Source organism: Lemur catta, chromosome 1, assembly GCF_020740605.2.
Source record: "Lemur catta isolate mLemCat1 chromosome 1, mLemCat1.pri, whole genome shotgun sequence".
Classification (NCBI taxonomy): domain Eukaryota; kingdom Metazoa; phylum Chordata; class Mammalia; order Primates; family Lemuridae; genus Lemur; species Lemur catta.
This window is the reverse complement of record NC_059128.1, coordinates 202,037,073-202,060,338: the sequence shown is the minus strand read 5'-3', so window position 1 is coordinate 202,060,338 and position 23,266 is coordinate 202,037,073. Positions and strand designations below refer to the sequence as shown.

The window sequence follows — 23,266 nt, the reverse complement described above, 5'->3', positions numbered from 1 at the left end:
TTTTAAAATAATGTTTTAAAATAATTGCAAGTTTATATTTCACAAGTCATGTATTTAAAATAGTAGGTTAGCAAATATGATTCTATTAATCAAAGTGATCAAGGTTAATTAACTCTAAAGGATGATTGACAGCCAAATGCAATTAATATTAACTGAAATGGTTAAGAATTAAAATTATTTAAATTTTTTTATCATTGAAGACACCATCATTAAACTTTATTCATACCACTGCAAAATTGAGTTAAAATTTATAGCTATAAAGTAAGGGCAAATATAACTATTTTGCTAGAATACAAACTATATAAGAATTACTAACCTTGATTCCTAGGCTTTACATAAATATTGCCTTATTCTGAAATTTCATATCACTGTTACACTTTCTCCTCATCTATAATGGGAATCAATATATAGTATTCCTACTACTTTCTCTTTGTGATATTGTAATACTCAAACAATTTTAATTAAAAATCCTGTTTACATATTATATAAGACAGGAAAAATATATATCCATTTAAGAACAATATTTTTGAAAGCTTTATATTATTAATAGTGTATGTCCTATACAATTTAAAAATAAGGAATTTTTTTTTCTTAAACGAGGTGGGAAAAGGAATGAAAGGATGAATAAACATATTTCTTGAAGAAATTCACAAGCAGAATTAGGTCATTTGCTGGTTTCCATGGTACCATACATATAAAGCATTTTTGTTTCAATGGATGTACCATTCATATTCAGAGATTTTTATATAAAATATAGAGCATTTGAGGTGCCATATGAAAGGTACTATTAATCCAACAACATAATAGATAGAATCTTTCTCTGGCACCCCAAATGTCCTATTTTCACATTTGATTTTAAAATCTTTTTCTTCTTAAATGTAGCTATAGGATTTTGTTTAGTTTGCTTAAATACAAGTTATCAGTCATCATTAATTGAGTGTCTATTATGGACAGAATTTTAGCAAGAATATACTAATAAAATATATTAAATACAAAACAAATATAAAATAAATATAGGACGTTACATCTGTTAAAAGTAAAGAAATAGGTAACAAGCCATGTGGAGCTTTTTATTGAGTACAGCAAAAATCTGAAGATAAGGCATAAATGAAGAGGAAAATACTCAAGAATTCCAAGTAATTGGTTCAAAAGTTATAGTGAGTGAGCAGTTGATTGGGTGAATATACTTTTGAACATTTTCTCCTTATAATGTTTTTTTCTTGTGGGTTGCATGAAACACCCTATCCTGAGTCTCTCCTCCTCTTTCTTTCTCTTCCTCTTCGTGATTGTTGCCAGGGTAATGTCATCTACACCATCAGTGATGATGAAAATATTCTATAATCTATACTGTCAAATACAATAGCCACTAGCATACATGGTGTAAATTGTGTCTAATGCTACTGAGGAATTGTACTTCTAATTTTATTTAATCTAAATTTCTTTTTAATTTAAAACCACACATGACTAGTGGTTACTATATTTGACAGTGCATTTCTAGAACCTACTTATTTCTGAGAGCCAACCTCATATATCCCACTGCCTCCTCAATATATCTGCTTAGATACCCTAGAGCACTCCAAAACTCCACATGTCCAATGTCAAATTCAGTATCACTTTCTCCAAACCAGCCCCTAATTTAGTTAATAATTATTCAATAATATCAACTTTGCCTAAGATAGAACTATTGAAATTATCCTTGACTCTTCACTGTATTTCACATCCTATATGTGGTATAACCTGTCATTCAGTGTTAAAACGGTCTCTCAAATGTCTTCTGTTTTCCAAAATACATATAATTATTTTTCACACACCATCACCAACTACCTGATCTTCAAATACTGTCAAAAGAAACTCATTGACATTAAGATAAAGTTGAAATTCCTTAAATTCCTCAAATGTCACCTCTCCAGTGAATTCTTCAAATCTCTTAGAGGCAAAATTCCATCTTCCTCCCTCCCACACTTTGTTCACATTAATATCATCTCTTTTAGCATACTATATGATAATGATTTACTTACTTAGTTTATTCCCTTGAATCTACTCCTGTGTATTAATTGTTTTTGTATTTCAAGTGTTTTGCTGCATGTTTGGCTTATATTAGAATACTAGGATGCTTAAACAACTAATAACAATTTATCAGCTAAATGCTGAAGATTTAAAACATAACAGAAAATTCCTGGGTGTAGAAGGAGAATAAGCCTATTACAGAACACGAATCCATGGTGATTTTTATTCATTTATTAAAGGATTAAGCAGCTAGCACTGACATTGGTATTTAATTCATGTTTAGTCTTTGAAGAAATTATTATGCCTTCTATAATAATTTTAAAAAAAACCAGATGCTACTTTTTAAAGGTAATTATGGAGGCTAAAAAAAAAAAGAATCTTCAACATTGATACAGCATATGTCACCCTTGGGCAACTTTATATTGTATCACCTGTCATTGGAGCCATGATGAATTACACATTTTGACATCAATATTGAGCCTCATTCATTACTTTCTTAGGTTCTATGCTTTCTTTCAAAAAGACAAATGCCAAGACAAATTCAAACTTTGCAAAATAAAACAAAAAGAACTATAGGACAACACTGGAAAACTACTTTCAAGGACTCACAGTTCATATTCTACCTATGAGTATAGTTCATTTATTTATTATTTTTTATTTCAAAATATTAAGGGAGTACAAGTTTTTCTGTGACATGGATGAATTGTGTAATGATTTAAATTCAGCAAAGCCCCAATTACAAATTATTAACTTTCTAATACATAGGAATTGCAATTTAATTTGACATAAAGACATACTTGTGATCCATAGCAAAGGTCTAGAATGCAAAGAGTGACTGACTTGGAAAGGATAATATATTGCATCACATGTATATACTTATATTAGCTATGTATTTATTATATTTATTTAATTAGATAATATGAAATATGCAATTGTGCAATGGTGGTATATCAAATACAAACTTTTATTGGGAGAAATAAAATCACTTCTAGTTTCTTGAAAATGATTTAATATTAGTGTAATAATAATTTTGCTTCATAATTTTACCAAGTGTCTCTCATAATTCATATCATCTTGTTATAATTGAGAATTGAGAATTCATATCTAACCAGGTTTTTTTATTCAAAGTTGAATGTTAATTCTGTAATATCACACTACTATACAGAATAGAAGTGTACTAAATGTGATATTCTGTGATAATACTACTATTATCCTTAGTGAAACAAAGTATTCTAAAGATCTCAACTCTTCACAAATTAAGTGTTATATTCCATCGGTACACACTATCTTAGTGTATTCTCAACACTTAATTAGTTTCATTAAATGTTTTTATATCTATGTTAGATATATAAATATATATGTAAAGTAAAAACAAAATTCAGAAAATGCAAGTAAGGGCCTACTTTAAAGATTTTAGCACTAGTATTTTTTAATGTGTCAATAATAATACCTAATTAAATACATACTATGTTTCTAGAGAAAATGTATATATACATCTCTTTTAACTTCACAGAATCCTAGTGAGGAAGGGCATTATCAATGTACTCTTTTTTGATGTAGAAAATAAAATAAAGTTCTACCAAATACAATAACAATTTGGTAGCCCAGATAAAACTAAAATCCATGCTCCTTATTTCCTAGTCATGCATTCAATCCCTGTATATGTAATAGGTGATTTTATTTTGCTGTTGGTAAAAGAAAATTTGACATTAAAATGAAGTAAATACTTTGTTTTATGGTTCCTCAGTTCTGCAATTGGTGAAATAAGACTGAACTTATGAAGCACAATTTCTTCCTTTGGCCTATGTCTGCAGCTTGAGTGCAGGTAGACATGATGATTGAGGAAACAGAATCAACATTATATAAGTGTATGGGGTTATAAAAAATCTCACAGAACTCTTGCTTCTGCACTTAAGCAACTTTTATTTTTTTTATTTTTTCACAGACATAGAATTCTTCCCAACATCTACTTAATGAGTTAACTAAATATCTGCTTATGCATCAAATATATTTGAAAACACATGTAAAATATGTACCAATATCTACGAATGAATTTGTTATCTTTTCTCTAATGGTCCCTTATTTTCTGTTTGCTTCATACTATTTTTTTTTTAATTGTGTATGTTCTCACTGTATTCTATGCTCCTTTATTCCATCCCTGTTTCCCATTCCTGCTTCCCAACACGTTCTCAGGAGTTATAGTTCTTAAATGTGTTCAAGACCTCAGGCATCTAGAGTCAATGTGTGTTTATACCTCTGAAATCAAAAGCCTAGAATTTTCTCTGGCTGGAGATTTCACATGCTAGACACTATCATCTCATTAAATATTTGATATCAGCATGGTCTCAAATTGCCCCTTCCACAAAAATCCTTGATTTGCCCAATCCACAGGAAAGCAGAAAAAATGGAGAAAATATTACTATTCCATTGCTCTAAAATTCTCTGATATGCTTTGTTTAAAAATAAATAAATAAATGTAGACTTTAAGTATCAAGAATATTTGAATGAATATATGTATTTGTTGTGTGTATATATTCATTTAAATATATATTTATCATACATATATATTCATCTGTATATATTCACATATATATAATCTCCAGGTGTTAGGAACGCAGCTAAGATTTTGAATACTAAAAAGGTATTTTGGGTCCACTTCTATCTTGCTACATACAAATAATAATGGATGATGGAGATATTAAAAACTAAATCAAGTAACTGGGATAAGCTTTGTGTTAGATGATTTTGCCAAGAATAATAAATGTATAGTTAAGATTCAGATATTTTGAACTTAGAAGAATTTTAAGCAAAATGTAATTCAAGCTCCTCTTATTTTAAAGTTGAGAAAAAAGGCAAGTGGCTGGGGGCAGAAAGTTCAGAAAGCGGCTTCTCTCATTACTCCGCCCCTTCAAGGGCAGGGTTTGACCAGCCTACTAGAAAGAATTTGAAGATACCTCAAAGAGCTACAGATGGAACTGCCATTTGATCCAGCAATAGCACTATTGGTCATCTACCCAAAGGAGCAAAAGTCATTCTGTAATAAAGACATCTGCACTTGAATGTTTATGGCAGCACAATTCACTATGGCAAGGATGTGGAAACAACCCAAGTGCAAAGAACAAAACTTTCCCAACCTGTGTATGAATGCATTTCTCCCCTACCTTGGTAATAGTTTCATGAAGGTTGAAAAAAGGATCCATTTCTTCAATTTTTGTTGCATGTCTAGGAAAAAGAGCCTCGGAGAGAAAACTTGGAGCCTGTAGCAAATCAAAAGAGAAACATTTAAAACTTCTTATTGATTTTGTTTTTCAAGTGCTTATTGAATTTTCTTTGAAGAGTCAAAAGGACTCTAAATTGCTTTAAGGGTTCTGTTGATTGTTGGACTTCATTCTACTGATCTAATTACCCATCACAGAATATTTATCAATTCAAATGAATAGAATTCTATAACACATTTGACATTACATGTATTTACAAAAGAATGTTTTCTTACCAAAAGAGATAATTCTTGACATTTCCCCTACTTTTTTTCCCAAAGTGCAGACTTAAATGTAGACACCTTGACTATAAAACTTGTATCCGAACTCCCTTCTGTATTTTAAATATTGTATTATTACAGCTAGTAGAATAGAATGTTTTTGATAAACATGATTACCTAGAAAACCCTAGACAAAATGCTTATGATATTACAGATATTGACAAAATAACTTCAAAACAATAGTAAGATATATTATGGATAGAACTATCACATGGTTTTATATGCTGCCAACAAAATGGTAACACATCGTATCAAAACTTGTGTTAAGATAGTCGAAATGAATCAAAGATACTCTAATTAATTCATTTTGTACTTGCAAGTGTAGCCTAGTTTCAGAATGCAAGAAGACATGGGATGCTAATAATGTTATTATCTAAAACAATATTATTGGAATTATCAACATTATTGACATCAGAGAAAATAATTACTGTTTGCAGTATAAATATAGCTTGTATTCAAAAACCTGAAGGATCTAGGTTATTTGTGTCAAAAACAGAAGACTTGGAACAGGATATATATTAATATGTGTGTGGATAGATAGACTTATAGAAAGATGGGTAATCTTTTTGAAGACTCTCATGGGGAAGAGAGATGTAACTCAATCTTCACCAACAGTGATTGCAACAGGGTAAAAAATTTAATCTAAATTGATTTCAACCTGTTTATTAGAGTTATTGAAAAGCATAACAGACTACTTTAGGATATATCAATGATGGAAAAGAAAGTTCTTTTTTTTTCTTCTTCTTTCCTTTGTCTTGTCAGAAAAGAAAGTTAGAATGATGTAGTTGAAAGGCTTTGAAGTTATACAAATTAAGATGAAACCAACATGATTCCAATTTTCTTTCTAGTAAATAATGCTGTGACAAGGTATACTCTTCACTCCCTATTTTGAACAATTCTGAGATCAAGCAAAAGTAACCTAGCTGTTTGATTCAACGTATACTCAAATTTTGAATAAGACCATGAATCAACCAAAGGGCATACCTACCAAGACTAACAATTTGTTTATCAAAACATGTTTTGTGTACATCTCTTCATTTTACCAACCAATGTAAAACTAATTTGTTAGAAACCCTGCTCTGGCCCAACCAGTACTCCACTTTGTAAGAGTTGCTATAAAAGTTATACAACCTAGGTTTAAAATCTTATAAATACTCTTTCCTAATTTTTTTCATTTTGAGGACTTGCTAAGACTTGGTGTTGTGGGTTGAATTGTCTCCCACAAAAATTAGTTAGGTTATTGTCATACATAGGTATCCATGTTAGGTGTTGGGAGTTAGGACTTGAAAAATAAGTTGAAAATTTCAAAGATATTTTTGAAAGTATGTTGAAATCCTAACCCCTGCTACTTCAGAATGTGACCTTATTTGGAAATAGGCCATAGCAGATGTAACTAGGTAAGTGAGGTCATACTGCAGTAGCATGGGTCCCTAATCCAATACAACTTGTGTCCTTATAAAAAGGGGAAATAAACATAGACACAGGGAGTATGCCATGTGAACATGAAGTCAGAGAGTAAGGTAATGTTCTCCAAGCCAAGGGACACCAGAGATTATGAGAAAACTACCAGAATCTAGGCAAGAGGCGTGGAACAGATTCTCTCTCAAAGCCCTTAGAAGGAACCAACCCTGACAACACAACGAAAGATGAGATAAATTTCTGTTGAAGTTACCCAGCTTGTGGTGCTTTCTTATAGAGTTTCTACCAAACTAATACATTCTGTCAAGGTGGTATTCTTCCTTATTGCAATACACCCAGTAAACTTATTTTTACGTATCAAGTGAAAATATCAGGTTTTTATGGAGGTATTTTGTGCAGTCAGCATAGACATAGGTAAAAATTTTGGGTTTACCCCTTAATAATCTGAAGTATATTATTCTCCAAAGGATTAGTTACTTTATCTAAGAAACTTGGATAATACATTCTTCACAGAGATGTAGTGAACTTTCCAATGTCTGACACATAGGAGACACTATGCCAATGGCATTGTTGATGTTGCTAAACAAAAATATCATAAATGATGATATGGCAATGGTAGTGATGGTAATGTAAGTAATTTAGGCTTGTCAAGAATATTATACAAAAGGTTTCTGATTATGGTAGGATGTTGAATTAGAGACAATTGATGATTCTATAAGAAACAATAAACAGTTTGCACTAAGATATGTTTATTTTTCCAAATAGAGATAACTTTAAATCTACTTTAGTAAAAGTATAATATGAATAATTTGTTGCATTCATTTTTATTTAATAATTAATCTTTGAAGTCTTTAAAAGTTTGCTTCATAAGTAGTTTTAAATAAACTTCTTGGAGTAGTTTTACCTTATTAGTTTACTCAGAAAAACAAAACTTCATAAATAGTGCAGAGGTAAAATATCAGCCAGCTTCAAATTGAATGATCCCATAAGAATGTAAGTTGGAAGTTATAATTAATGATATTTTTATTGAACTTTCAATAATTTAGTGGCAGAACATATTAAATTATAAATATGTTCCTTATTCTCCGATGTAATCCCCTTCGTTTTCTTGCTCCTTCATTGTATCTCTTGACACACGAGTCTTTGTTTTCAGTGTGTCGTTTAATTCACCATTAAAAAATGCTCATTTAACACTATGTGACAGGTGTTTCACTAAATGCAGGACATGGTCCTTAAGCATATAAAGTTTAATCTAATTTGATTTGGACACATAAAGATCAAATATCACTTCTTTCAAAAATTTAAGACAACACACCACTCTTTTTCATACATATATGAATACAACAATCATGCTTAATAAACAGGTATTTATATAGCCTAATGTAAAAAATAACGAAAATATTTTAAAAAAGGATATCTGTTTTCTGAAAGTTTTCTACTGCTATTATGTTGACTATAAATGATGGCTGTTTAATCATGTCTTAAGTCTGTAGATGACGAAAGGGAAGGAAAGCAATATTAACCATTTAGAAACTGCTTTTGTTTAAAAAATTATTGATAGGCCAGGTGCGGTGGCTCACACCTGTAATCCTAGCACTCTGGGAGGCCAAGGCGGGAGGATCACTTGTGGTCAGAGTTTGAGACCAGCCTGAGAAAGAGCAAGAGCAAGAGCAAGTTCCTACTAAAAAAAGAAAAAAATAGCCCGTGCTAGTGGCATATGCCTATAGTCCCAGCTACTTGGGAGGCTGAGGCAGGAAGATCACTTGAGCCCAGGTATTTTAGGTTGCTGTGAGCTAAGCTGATGCCACTGCACTCTATCCCGAGCAATAGAGCAAGACTCTGTCTCAAAAAAATTATTGATATATCAAAATTAAGCAATTCTTATATAAGCCAAGATATAGAAAATGTAACACTAAATGTCTGCCACTTGGAGATCATAATAAGAACATTACCGAAGAAGGGATGTTGATAATAAATGTTTATCCAGAATCTGTTATGAAATTCAACTTGTCTCTCACAGTTTCTAATTTACTGGTTTTTTGTGTGACATTAAACAATGTTTACTACACTTTTCTTCTTTTAACTCTGTTGCCTGAAACCCATGATTTGACCCTCCTTCATTTGCATATTATTATTATTTACCTGTAATTGGATTTTTTTTCTTTTTTGAACTTTCACATTGTTTCTGGGTGGTCTAACCTCAACCTTCTTTTCACAGGCTTCCTAGGTGGTTTTGTCTGCTTTTTCTGGTTTCAACCACCAACTTCAGATTGATAGCTTCCAAATCTGTATCTCTGGTTCTGATCTCTGTTCTCAGTTCACCATTTTTGTTTGTCTACAAGACCTTTCAGACACATCAACTTGTCATGACCCAAACCATGATAATGTGTTCCTTCATTGTTGCCTTCATTTACTATCTTGGATGGTAGCATATCTATATTTTGCCTAACTGTGAAATTTTAGGTCATCTTTGACTCCAGTTTCCTTCACCCTCTGTACCCTATAATGCACTAGCTAATTTCCTTCCAATCTAGTCAGTTGGGTAATTCTTCACAAGTTCTTATCTGTTGCCATAGTCCACTTACTTATTAATTTTACCCCAACTACAGTCACTATTGTCTAAAGGCCAAAGCCCAAGCTTATTAGTACGACACATTACAATAAAGTCCCAATCCTTCTTTCTTCTTTGGGCTTTAAACAATTATTTCTTTCCCATCAACTCATCTGTACCATTTCCATATAGTCTCTGGGTATGTCACAGCAGAGTATTTACCAAATCTTGAATCTCACGTATATTTAACATCTCTTTCACTTTATTTATGCTATTTCTTTTTCTGCCTGTAATGTTCTACTCCTACCTATTTACCAGGCTTCTTTATATAATTGTTTTCTCTCATCCTCACCAATCCATTAGACTAATTGCTCTCTTGTCAACGTGCCCTCTTCACTTTATATTTACTTTTACTCACCACTTACTGCATTGTGTTTTTATTATATTTCTGTTTTTCTCACTATATTGTGAACTTTTTAAGACCCAGAATAATTTTCTTATTAAAATAATCTAAAATTGGCAGACAACCATGGATAAGTCATTTAATTTTTCAACCTTAGTCTCATTATCCATAAAGTTGAAATACAGATATACCTGTCCTTCCTACCTCAGAGAGTTCATATTAAGAACAAGCAAACAAAAAAGCATACAAAAATACTCTGACAGAAGGAAAGGACTACTCTAAGAATAAATGTGTTAGACTTTTATCACACTTGTCAGGAATTACTTTTCTATATAAGAGAGTTACAATTATGAAATTGAAATTACTAGAAATGTCTTTTTATTTTGAACTCTGTGAAATTTCACTTTTAAAATGTATAACTCTTAAAATAAAATTTGAGAATCATTGTTATAGGTGGCAGAAATTTTTTGGAGGGTTTTATGTGGAGCATGTGATATTTTCAGGTGTACATTGAGGATAGCACATGCTGATACATACATGGGGGATGAACTTCAGAAATATGACGGAAAGTGGCAGTTTAGACAGAAAGCTCTTTCAGTAATACAGTGAGAAAGAGAAAAAGACTAAGGTAAGGCAGTGGGATTAGAAATAGGAGAAGATGAAATTGATAAATGCTTAAGAGATAAAATTAGTTGTATTTGGGAATTAATTAGATGCTGGAGTCTTAAAAAGGAGTCAAGATTGCAAGTACTTCTAGTTTTGGTAGAATTAATAGATAAAAATTTCATTAATTTAGAAATTATGGAAACACATGAAGGTGTAGGGCAGAAAATCTTAAACATGTTAGGTGAGGTGTTTGTAGGACATTCAAATGAAATTATCTTTAATGTGAGTGACTCCGTTGAAGTTTAAGACCAAATTCTAAACTAGAGACCTAATAATAGTTTGAAAAACATGTACATGGTAGATAAAATGTAATGCATACCACATGCAGACTTAGAAATATATTGAGTATAGTACAGATCTCTGAGTGATAACAAGATGTCTGAGTGGCATCAATATTTAAGAGGTGGGAGGATAAAAACAAAGTCATGAAGATGTTATGGGGGAATCATCAGAAAAGTGTATGGAGAACTGGGTGATTTCAAGAAGTGAAATCAACTAGAGACTGTCTGGGAATGAAATCAATGCAGCAAAGGTTGCAAAGAAATACAGTAAGATGAAGATGAAAATTATCCAGCGGAAGTGACATTTCAGAGATCCCTGATGCCTTTTGTCAGAGAGGTTTCTGTAAAGTTGTGGAAGTGGGAGACAGAATGCAATGAGTTGAGAAATAAATGTGAGGCAAAGTAAGACATTAACCAGGAATACATTATTCTTTGTAGAAATTAAGATTAGCTTGAGAAGTTAGAAAACTAGGTCATTAGTTAAAGAGAGTTAAAGAATCAACAAAAAGTTGATTTACTGTGTTTAAGACACAATTGACATGTACATATTTTTAACATGAGAGAAAAGTACCCAGAAGAGGAAAACATATTTTTAAAATACAAGAAAATTTGGAGGAAATTAATGGGTGATGGTCTCAAAGAAAAGAAATTCAAAGCTCAAAACAACCTTACCAAGAAAATCAGAATTATAAGTAGATGAGCCAATGGGGATAAAGACGTTGAAATGAGGATGAGATGTAAAATGGTGGAAAATAGTATTTTTACATACACAGAGGTAAAGAAAAAAAGATTTGAGGGTCATGTTTAAGTTCTAGACTAGATTGAATTGACTAAACTTCAACTTACCACCATACCAAAATATACCCTTTTGCTTGTTTTTCAAAAATGATCATTTGAACTATTTAGTTCATGTAGCCTCAGTGGAAATTGAACTAGAGAAAAACATCCTGAATATGCCTTTTCTATAGTTTGAATTCAAAAAGCATGGCCTGGAATAAACAGAATAATTATAGTGCTTTACATATATACCAGCACCAGGGTAAGTGCTCTACATTTATTACCTAATTTAATCTACACAAATAGCTATGAGATAGGAATTATTATTACCCTCTCTTTACAAATGAAAACTAATGAATTCCAGCTATCGAGATCATACCATAATGATCTTGATAGTGGTAGAAACCAAGCTTTATCTGACTCCACAGCCTACATTTTCATTCCTATACCATGCAACCTCCCTACTGCCAAAGTTACTCATAGCCCAGGATTCTGTATGGTTAAGTTAACAAGGATCATCTCCCCACCTTTTGCTTCAATTTCCTCTGAGCCTTAGTCTATTCTCCATAGCAGCAAAAAAACTATGCACAGCTTAAATGATATAATCAAAGACTCCCTGCTTAGGCTAAATAAAATTAAGTCTAAAAAGTCCCATGTGCACTTCCCTCATTGCAATATTCTCCTTGCTGTAATCAGAGAACATACACATAATTACTTAAATTTAATATATGAAATTAAAACACTTGCAAGCTTTGAATGGCACTGACATTCATAATGTGCTGGACTGAGGAAAAAGATAATTACAGCCATAATTTTGAAACATAACATTCTCATCACTATTTAAAGAAGACCTGAGATAATGTGGAGTTTAAATAGAAGTATAACCATCCAAGGGTCAAATGTGGAACCATATTAGCACATTATTTTTTGAATATACTCCTTTTTACATTACAATTATTTTTTCAGGTTCTAGGAGAGTCCATCGTATTGACTTTATTGAAAATAATCAAGGCACTTTTACAGTTCTATTCATATTGATTTAGTGTCCTAATTTTAGACCTGGAAGAGACAGTAGAAAACTTAGTTCATCCCAAATATACAAAGTGAAACATGAAAAATCTAAATGAATAAATGGTTTTACAAAGTCACAAAATAGTTGTTGGAAATACTAGAAATCAGCTTTATGTGTGTGTGTGCGCATATGCATGTGTTCATGTTTCTTAAACATTTTGTCATTTCTTTTAAAATGAGGCTAATAATCATAATACAAACTTTAAAAATGTGAAACATTCCAATTAATCAAGATGTATTTCCAGGCTTAAAGTTCTTATATGCCAAGAAAATACTTTCATAGGATCTAGTATTCACATTTTAGACTTTTTTCAAGCTTATATATTTTGTCTTAATCACTAAATGTGTGCTTCTCCTCCCCATATAGAGACCATGTATCATTAGTTAAATGAAATATGTTTGTCATTTTTTTGAAATCACACTTTCTAGACAGATCAGAAGGCTGGGAAAGCTCAGGGACAACTACAAAGAAACAATAAAAGATGCTCTTAGAGTATTTCACAAACGAGAGCATCTTATAATAAATGCCTTTAGTTAGTATCTTGATGATGAATAATTAAGATTAAATGAATAGATGTGTTGTCAGACTATTAAGCTTTCTTGACAAATATTAATTATTCTGTGTAGTAAAACAAGTGACTAGAATTTCTTAATGTTTCCATATCTGTGCTGCCGTTATAAATAGAAGAGTACATTTGGCAATGCCTGGCATAAAGATCAAGCAAATGAGGAGTAGCTCCAGAAAGGCTGGTTGTACTAATAAGTTGACTTAATAAATCACTGAACTCATGTCCAAAGTCCTATTTATCATCCCCCACAACTTCTAAGATCTCATGACATTAACTCTATAAAGAGTTATTAAATCTACAAATAAGTCATAGAGATAACTCATCTTTATATATACATATATATTCTATCCTTTAAACTTTCTTGAGAACTCTGCTTTGGTTGTTGTTTGCTGGTTAATTTCCAATAAAATAAGTGGGAGAGTCAATCAACATATTGGCACCTGATACTGTAAGTGACAAATGCAGCGCGGTATCATATCCGTAAGGAAAAAAAAATCATATATTTTTTCTGTTTACTCCTGAAGACAGTTCTCTGAAGCTGTGATATCCTTTAGTTTTTGCCTCAAAAAAACCAAAGAATCAAAATCACATCAGCTTTTAAGACAGAAAGATGTCTGAGAAATCAGCAGCCTTTTTTTGAAACCAACCATTGATTGCCTGCAGGAGCTTCGCTGTCCATATGTATTACCAACGGCCCTGCAGCCTTGTTTTCGTCCCCGGAGGCTTTAGGGAAGACTCCTTCCTCATCTCTTCCAGATTCTGGTGTCCAAGTGTTTCTTAGTTGTGGCAACATAACTCATGTCTCTGCCTTGTTCTTTACTTGATCTTCTCCCCTCTATATCTTTTCCTCTACTGTCTGTTAGAGGAACATTTGTCTTTGGATTTTAGGCCACCCAGGTAATCCAAGATGATCTTATCACAAGATCCCTAATTTAATTTTACCTGCACAGACCCCTTTACCGAATAAGGTAACATTCACAAGCTCCAGGGGACATATCTTTTCTGGCACCACCATTCAACACACTGCAAACCCCAAGACTTCAATGGGCTTTCTATACTAAAGCCTGGGGAAAAAGGCTTGCTTCTAATGTGGACCTCAAGATTTCAATTCCAGATCTTTTTATAGTTCATAAGAGTGAGGATTGGGTTTTCAGGTGCATGCGTGAGATGTGCCGCCCTAAAACCTTGTTACGGCATCTGTATGTTACCCATCTGACATGAAAAAAAAAAAAAGAAAAGATAAAATACAGATTTCAATTCTAATTCAGACATTTTTGTTGCTTCTTGTCTATTCAGAAATACCTATAAAATGGGAGGATTTTAAATTCAGAAAAGAAACTTTAGCTAAGTCACAAATAAAAGCTGTTCTAAGTAGCTATGGATAATCTATAAATTAATTTTATTTCTAGCTTTTGAAGGGTATACAATTTTATTTCTAGTTTTTGGGTATACAATTGTCAACGCGTATCTAAGATTGTCAATATATATCACTTAACATTTGTGAATTTTATTGTGTATAAATTATACCTCAAAGAAAACAACCTTTCTATGGGACATTTCTATCTTTTAGAGATTCTTCTTGTCCTTCTTTTTATGTCAGTTTTAGTTAAGTTCTGTTTTCAAAGAATTTGTCTATTTCATCTAAATTGTCAAATATGCTATTACATATTTTTATACAATTGTTCATAACATCCCATTATTCCTTTTAATAGGATCTACGTTATATCTCCCTTTTCATTCTAGATATTGATAAATTTCACCTCCACTCCTACACATCTGTTTAAGATCATTAAAATCTTAGCTGTTGTCTTTTTAACCTTATAATTTCTTACAAATTTATTCAGTGTCTTAAAATTTCCTGTTTTGCTTTAATATACATTATACTTTGATAGTCACAACTATTTAACACCAGTAGTATTGTTAATAAACCTTATTTTATGGATGAATAGACTGAGATGCAGAGACATTATCTGACTAGATTCTGTCAGAAAGTGAAAGAATCTGGACTGCAATTCAGATCCTCATCGTCAGTCTACTGCTACTTACTTTCCATAAGCCTGAATCTCAATGCTCAGATTAAGCCAGATTGACAGTCAGTCCCAGATAATATACAGAACACTATATAAATTGCAAGACAAAAAAACAAGTGCCCAAGACTACAAAACTAAATAGGACACAACAGAGTTCATTTTAAGATTTAAAAAGTCCATGATAAAGTTTCATACATAAATCACTAAGTGACTGTTGAGCTGTTAAAAAGCACTTGTTGAATGAACAGAGCCATAGACAAATTCTTTGACTTCCCTTTGAGTTTGTCTACACTTTCCAAGGTTTAACTGAGTATTAAATCTAAATGGCTTTTTATTAATGAAATCAATGAAGTCTTTCTTTGTACCCACAGGAAAGAGAGGTAAAGGATATGTGTAGCAACAAAGAAGAACATTTTATTAATTCAACAGTGTTAATTAATACATATCAGAAAATTTCAAGGATTTATAAAATGAATATATTTATACATAGTATCTTTATCCATTAATTCTCCAGAAACTGCAAATTAAAATAAAACCGTAAAAGCTTTGGTATGTAGGAGCAATACTAGGAGACTAAAACAAAGTCAAGACACTACTATTTAGAGAACTATGAGTTCAATAATAGTGACTTTTGTAGCCATCATTCACTGAGTGCCTGTGTACTATACTCTCAGGCAGTGAATATTTATGTGCATTTGTCCATTGCTATCCTTAGGGGATTGGTTCCAGGACTCCTGAGGATAACAAAATCCATGGATGCTCAAGTCCCTTATTTGAAATGGTGTAGTAGTTGCATATAACCTACACACATCCTCCCACACACTTTAAATCATCTCTAGATTACTTATAATGCCTAATACAATTTAAATGCTAAGTAAATGGCTGTTATACTGTAATTTTTTATTTGTGGGATTTTTATTGTTGTATTATTGTTGTTGTTGTTGTTTAATATTTTCAATTAGCACTTGGTTGAATCCATGGGTATGGAACCTGTGGATCTGGAGGGCCAACTGTATTTTTGCATGGTTAGGATTTTCTGAGGAAATTTTACTGGCAACTGGATTAGAGGACAAGATTTGGCTGATGAGGGAAACCTAGAATGATTTACCATCTTGGAGATATATGTTTATACTTCATAGGGAGATAAAACCCAGAACCCTGGAGAGATTTCATTACATCATAACAATATATAACACACATAACACTACATTCCAAAGGGTAAGAATCCCAGATCTTTCCCTTTTTTGCCCCAAGGGGAATTTATTTACCTTAGGAAAGCTAACTTTCTTTCCCTCTCTTAGGAGTGGAAGGGAGTGACATGTATATAAACTCTCAGATTCATATTTCCAGGGTTCCTGTACTTTATTACAGCACGGGACCTTGTCTATCTGGCTCTTATTGCCTTACTCCAGAAAAGGAAAAGAATGGGATGTAGGGAACCAATGCCATTATTGCTGGAGATAATAATAACTCTGATCTCATGTTTATATTTGGAATAATATAAATATATAGAGATTTTAAACATGTCAGTACTAGATACTCTAATAACAATGGCAATAATAATATTCTTGTTAACATAAGTAAAAATAATAAATATATAATAGGTATTAAATAAATACAATAATAATTTAAAAACATAAATATGCATTGAATTTTTATATGTTTTGAATATATAACATTTGCTTGTAATAAAATATAGACATATTTTTATATTACATAAAATGTATATTATGTAATAAATATATATCATATTTATCTATGATAAATATATGAAAATAATTCTATTAAAATGAATATTTATAAATAACATATAATACAAATATTATTGAATGTCTTGCAATATTTATGAATACTTAGTATATTGCAAGTTGCTTAAATTCTGTGTGGCTCAGCTTTCTCATCTATAAAATGAGTATAATAATTTTAACTCTCATATTAATAAAATCATCATAAGGATTTAAGGAGTTAATATATATAAAACTCTTAAAATAATGCCTAGAACTTTCAATACATATAATAATTTTGTCAGAAAGGTATTATTTTTCCCAATTTGCAGATGAAGGAAACAGGCTTGGAAGAGTGAAAAAATTTGCTTAAAGAAATACATTTACTCATTGGTAGGGTTTTAATCCGAATAAAGGACTCACTCTCATTTAATCCTATGGTCATTAAATGCCAGTTCATAGAGTGGTCCAGTACACAACAAAGTGAGAAAAATAGTAATAGTGCATGAAGTTAATGTTTTTCATAAAACCAAGTATATTCTAATCAAAGAGTTGTCTTTTTTCCCTGGAAGTTGTGTTTTCAACTGTCTATTGATATTAAAATACTTTCCTTTTATGAAACAAATTGGAAGTTAATTGCAGTAATTTTTTTTAATTTGTTTTATCCAATATACTTGGTAAATTTTATGTTGGCACTCTAGGTCAATCTCAGCATTTTTATTTTATGATTCATTTTGTTTGTCCTAAAAAAATTAAAATCTGAAAAGCACTTACTAAATCCTTTAGACAAGTGGTCCCTAACCTTTTCAGCACCAGGGACTGTTTTCATGCAAGACTATTTTTCCATGGACTAGGGGAGCAGGGGGAGGTGGTTTTGGAATGATTCAAGCACATTACATTTATTGTGCACTTTATTTCTATTATTATTACATTGTAATGTATAAGGAAATAATTATACAACTCACCAGAGGTTGGGGACCGCTGGAGACCTGTGGTTCCCAACCCCTGCACCATGGACCAGTACCACTCTGTGGCCTGTTAGGAACCAGGCCACCCAGGAGGAGGTGAGTGGTGGGCCAGCAAGCCAAGCTTCATCTGTATTTACAGCTGCTCCTCATTGCTCGTATCACCACATAAGCTCCACCTCCTGTCAAAACAGTGGTGGCATTAGATTCTCATAGGAGGGTGAACCCTACTGTCAACTGTGCATGGGAGGAATCTAGGTTGTGCTCTCCTTATGAGAATTTTAATGCCTGATGATCTCAGCTGGAGCTGAGGGGGTGATGCTAGCACTAGGGAGAGGCTGCAAATACAGATTATCATTAGCAGAGAGGTTTGACTGTACAGTAAATGTCATGCACTTGAATTATCATGAAACAATCCCTCACACCCACCCCAAACCCTGTCTAAGGAAAAATTGTCTTCCATGAAACCAGTCCCTGGTGCCCTTTCATTATGCCAGTTTTAGAGATTTAAAAAATTAATTTTCAGTAAACTTATGCAAATTTTCCATGATTGCATACTTTGTGTCAGAAATAAAATTTCAATCTTGGTCACTTGAGTCTTATACTTGCATTCACACAACACTGTATCCAAGTATGCAATTCTACTGCTTCAATAATATACAGCCTCAGAAGTTTAGTAGGCAGTTTCATGACTTGAAAACAATAAAAATAAACAAAATACTTATCTGAAACACTTTTCTACAGAAATAATAGCTACATAGAAAACTGTCAAGATAATACAGATTTTCTTATTGGCAGGAGATTTAACAGAGTTTTCAATATTTATAGTAAATACTACTTAGTAGAAGGCCATAACTTTCTCAACACTTAAATATATTCTGATAGTGAAAGATGTCTTGCAATTTAAGCCAGCGTTCCTGAACATTTTTAAGCCAAGTGCCATTTAAAAATAAATATTGAAAATCTTAATTGTTTAAAAGATTCTTGCATGCCTACTTTTTGTGGGTATAGTATTGGGAGGGATGTGAGGGTATTGTATATATCCCTTGAATATCACTGATGTGCAAAAGACATCTATATAGATATTCCCCAAAGAAAATATCTATAGATAGATGTATCCTCATGTACAGAAGATTATTTCAATCTTTGTGTTCTGTAACATGCATTGAAAAAAATTACATATTATGAATAGTATCCAATGCTAATAAAACACATTGCTTACTTAATCCTCATAAAATCTCTATGAAGTCAATATTATTATTCCCATTTTATAGATTAAGAAACTGATGCACAGTGGGTTTAAATATCTTGCCCAAGCAGTAAAGCTGGAAAATGAACCCAGGCAGTAACCATGCTCTTAACCATTATAAAATACATTGTCTATAATACATAGCATACAAATTATAATATAGTATAGTATTTATCCACATATTTTTGAGAATCATTGCAGGTGAGAAGAAAATAAATCCATGTTCACCTCATATAAATTTCACATATGAATAAAATACATGATTGTGTAATACTGTAATTTAAAATCTTTGCTTGCCTTGATTTTCTGTTAGACTGGAAACTCATCCTTTCATTATAACTGGTTCAGCTCTGCTGGAGGATACTGGCTATACATGGGGTAGAGGTACCACACCCAATGGCATGGTAACAAAGTTAATATTTTATGTATCATTGAGAATGCAGGACTTACACAAATAAGTTGCAAGGAAGAAAATGAAAAAAAAAAATGGTATTCTTAGATCTTGGGGGGAAAAGATGTTTTCTCAATAATAAGGAATCCAGACTTTAATGTGGTCTTTAGTAAAACCTTGTCTCTCTGGTAAGGGCTCAAGTCAGTTTAACAACAGCATTTCTTTGAGGTCAGAGCCTGTTAGCCCCTTGAAAAGCATTCTGTTGAACAGTCAGTCAGTGCTTTACTCAGGGCTGCATTTAATCAACTGTGAAAGAAATGGGGGATTTAAAGGTATTAAAGTTAAGGGCAAAAGAATCTAAACATCAGGTTAAAAAGCAACAAATACATTAGTCAAATCCTGGGAGAGATATTGTAACCCCTCAAAGTCCTCTGGCTAGGAATAGGAAGAGATTACTTTTATAGTCATGACCTCATGTTTTATTATATAATCTGGGTGAAAACACCTAGGGAAATTAAACCTGGCACATTAGTCTACATGTAATTTTACCATTCATTGTAGTAATCTTATCGTTCTTTTAAAACCTTTTTTTTGTTGTCAAATACTAAGCCCAATGTAGGAAAAATTGTGGAGAAATCAGAGACACAATTCTGGAAATGACTGGTTGTTTAAACCCATCCCACCTGCTCGCTTTCTCCTTTTCTAGCCCACCCCACTGGTATTTCATTTAATAACATAGGAGTTGCTTCACATGAATATAGTCAGATGTCCCTGGGCAAATTATGTATGTATTTAATATTTCTTTTCCTGCTACTACTTACTAAAGGCTAAATAAAAGTCTTTATTTCCCTATGTATCCCAGGGAGTACAGATAGATTTAATATTAAAGACTTCTGGAATATCTTTAATTTGTGGCAACGCTTTCCTTTAGCTAAATGCATTCATTTTAATCATTCTTTCCATTTATTCATTTGGAAATCAATAAAGGCACCAAATTAATTCTGCAATTCACTAAAGAAAAAATCCCATTTAATTGAATAAATAGGTGTTAAAGAAAAGAGCCACGATTTTAGTCCCAGTGGATAAAATATGTATGGCTAGCTTTGTCTCTAAACAAGTGTCTCTAAAGATTATACTAAGCTCCACTTCAAAGAATTATCCAACCTCCAACATAGAACAGACTATTTCCTTTGGGAATTAAAACATAAAGAAAGAATATATGCTTTTAGTTGATGTCTGATAACATCTTTCCTTAATTTTCATCTGAGAATAATCAGTTATTTCGATTTTCCTCAGCTCTCATTTAATGACAGTGAAATTAAAAAGACATTGATGTTCTACTTTTCAAACATTGGGTCACTTCTGATTAAACTTCAATTGAACATTAAACTTGCAGACTTAAAACAAATTGCTTCCTTTTTCTTTTTTAATTTGGACCCAATTTCTAGCTGCCCTCAGGTCTCTCAATGGTAATTAATTGATTTATGAATCAATTGAAGGGGGATTTCAAGTTGAAAAAAAAAAGAAAACTGTTCTTTTTTCTTTTTAAATTTATGACCAACATTTTACAAATGAATCAATTCTCTTTCAAGTTATTTATAATTTAGCAAATTTCACATTTATAAGGTATTTTTAGAAAAGTAGAGCATTCAAGTTTAATTTCATTTGAAATTATTTATAATTTGCCCTTGGAAAAGAGTCCCAGTTGAAGTACCACATCACATTATACAATTATTAAGTTATCCCATTGTGATTTGATAGAATAACCAAGTCTGAAGGGCAGGAATTCTAACCAACCTCTCAATACAAGCAGCATTGTTAAGTAAGAATTTTGGGCCTGGGTTTGAATTCTGGCTCTGCTATTCACCGTTGGTAACTTTAATCGGTCACTTGAGCTCTGTGACACTCAGTTTCTCGTGTATAATATTGGAATCTTGATATAATGTCCTCAGAGTACTATTGTGTATTGTTATTATATTCATATAATATTCTATTTTAATAATATCTATATTAATAATAGTTATATAATATTAGTCAATATTATCAAATGAGATAAAACAAAAAGCAAAACACTTAGAATGGTAGCTGGCACATAGCTGTTCAATAAATGTTACCACTTATTATTATTATTATATTAGTGGATCTTATTAAATTCTATATTCCTAGTGCTTAGTATTATTTCAGACACATTGATAAATATGTTTATTTGAATAGACTGTCTTTTAATCTTTATCAGAATCACACATGGTTAAAAATCCCACACAAAAAGGAAAAAGATGGCTTTTCTTATCACTCAAAAATGATGCCCAAAATATTTTAGAAGATTTTTATAGTATTATCTGAGGATTAAAAATTCAACATAGTAAATAATAATAATTCATTGTAAGACTGGTAAGCAGGAAGACAAGGGCATAAGATCCTGTGACCAAAGTATAGCCATCTTTGTGACTATGGAAAAATTTCCTAAATATTCTCATCCTTTCTTCCCTCATTTGTAACAGTTCAACAAATGCTTATTAAACCACAGGCAATTATTTGTACATGTTCTAAGATGAACAAAATACAGTCATTGACATTGTGAGGCAGACAAACAAGTTAAGAAGAAAGACATGAATATATAAGTGCACAAAAACATGTATGAATGTATGTATGTGCGTGACAAAAAGAGGAGAGATATAATTTGCTTAGCCACACAATCTACTTAAGCACATACACCTGTGTATGTATAACAATAGATTTGTTACTATTACCAAAATTTTTAGTTTTTGCAACTAAAAAACATGTATTATATAAATATGTGCTTGTTTGTTTATGCACGTATGAAGAGATAAACCTTACTTGAAGTAAGTAATAAAATAGAGGCGTGCTCATGTTGCTAATCCCAAATGATGGGTTAGGGGTTCAGGGAAGGAGCTTCCTGGAGAAGTATTTTCTGAACTTGATCTTGAGAGGTAAGATGTAGTCAGAAGAAAAGTGGTCAGCATATTTGTGCAAATGAAAAGCATGTGCAAAAGGAGACAGATGAAGAACACCCTGCTCTGAAGCTGGATACTCTGAGTTTGCTGTTAATTGGCTAAAATATCTGAGTTGGGCAGTGGCAAGGACATGAGATAATGGAGGGTCATTGAGGATCTTAATGCAATGCCAAGGGATTTGGTTTACTTTATTTTGAAGATAATTGGGAGATGTTTCAAGGTTTTAAACAGGGAGTAAGGAAGCTTGATTGGAGTATTTCAATGCCAACTCAGTTCCAACATTCAATAACTTTGGGCGCTATACATTGGTATAGTACTTGAAAGACTTTTTTCAGAATAGTTTGTGCATATAAACTCACTCCAAAAAATGTAACAGAAACTCATAGCCATATATATTTATCACTTGTATAAATTATGTCTGGGCCACAATGTGGTTTCAAAATGAAAAATAAGTATTAGTTTTTACAGTTTTTATGAGTGTATGCTGGAAAAGATACTTGTTAAACAAAGCAGTTACAGCCATGAAATAAACTGTATTTGACTTAAAAATTGTCAACGTGTTTTCATCATTACAGCTCAATAATGCAAACTATCACAAACACAATATGGGTATAAAAATCTATAGCAAAATTCATCATAGATCATTTTTT

At 32.0% G+C, this 23,266-nt stretch overlaps 1 protein-coding gene and 1 non-coding gene across 6 annotated transcripts in view; one reads left to right on the top strand and one right to left on the bottom strand.

Annotated features, from left to right (window-relative positions):
- NAALADL2 (N-acetylated alpha-linked acidic dipeptidase like 2) overlaps positions 1-23,266 on the bottom strand; it is an 887,154-nt gene that overhangs the window by 166,643 nt on the left and 697,245 nt on the right. For all 5 annotated transcript variants that reach the window (XM_045539692.1, XM_045539695.1, XM_045539696.1 and 2 more), the window contains one exon: positions 5,169-5,264. In XM_045539692.1, coding sequence (XP_045395648.1) covers positions 5,169-5,264 — 96 coding nt within the window. The remainder of the gene's footprint in view (positions 1-5,168; positions 5,265-23,266) is intronic.
- Positions 14,397-14,500, top strand: LOC123630928. The gene has a single exon (XR_006732858.1). It is a non-coding gene; the product is annotated as a small nucleolar RNA U13 (small nucleolar RNA).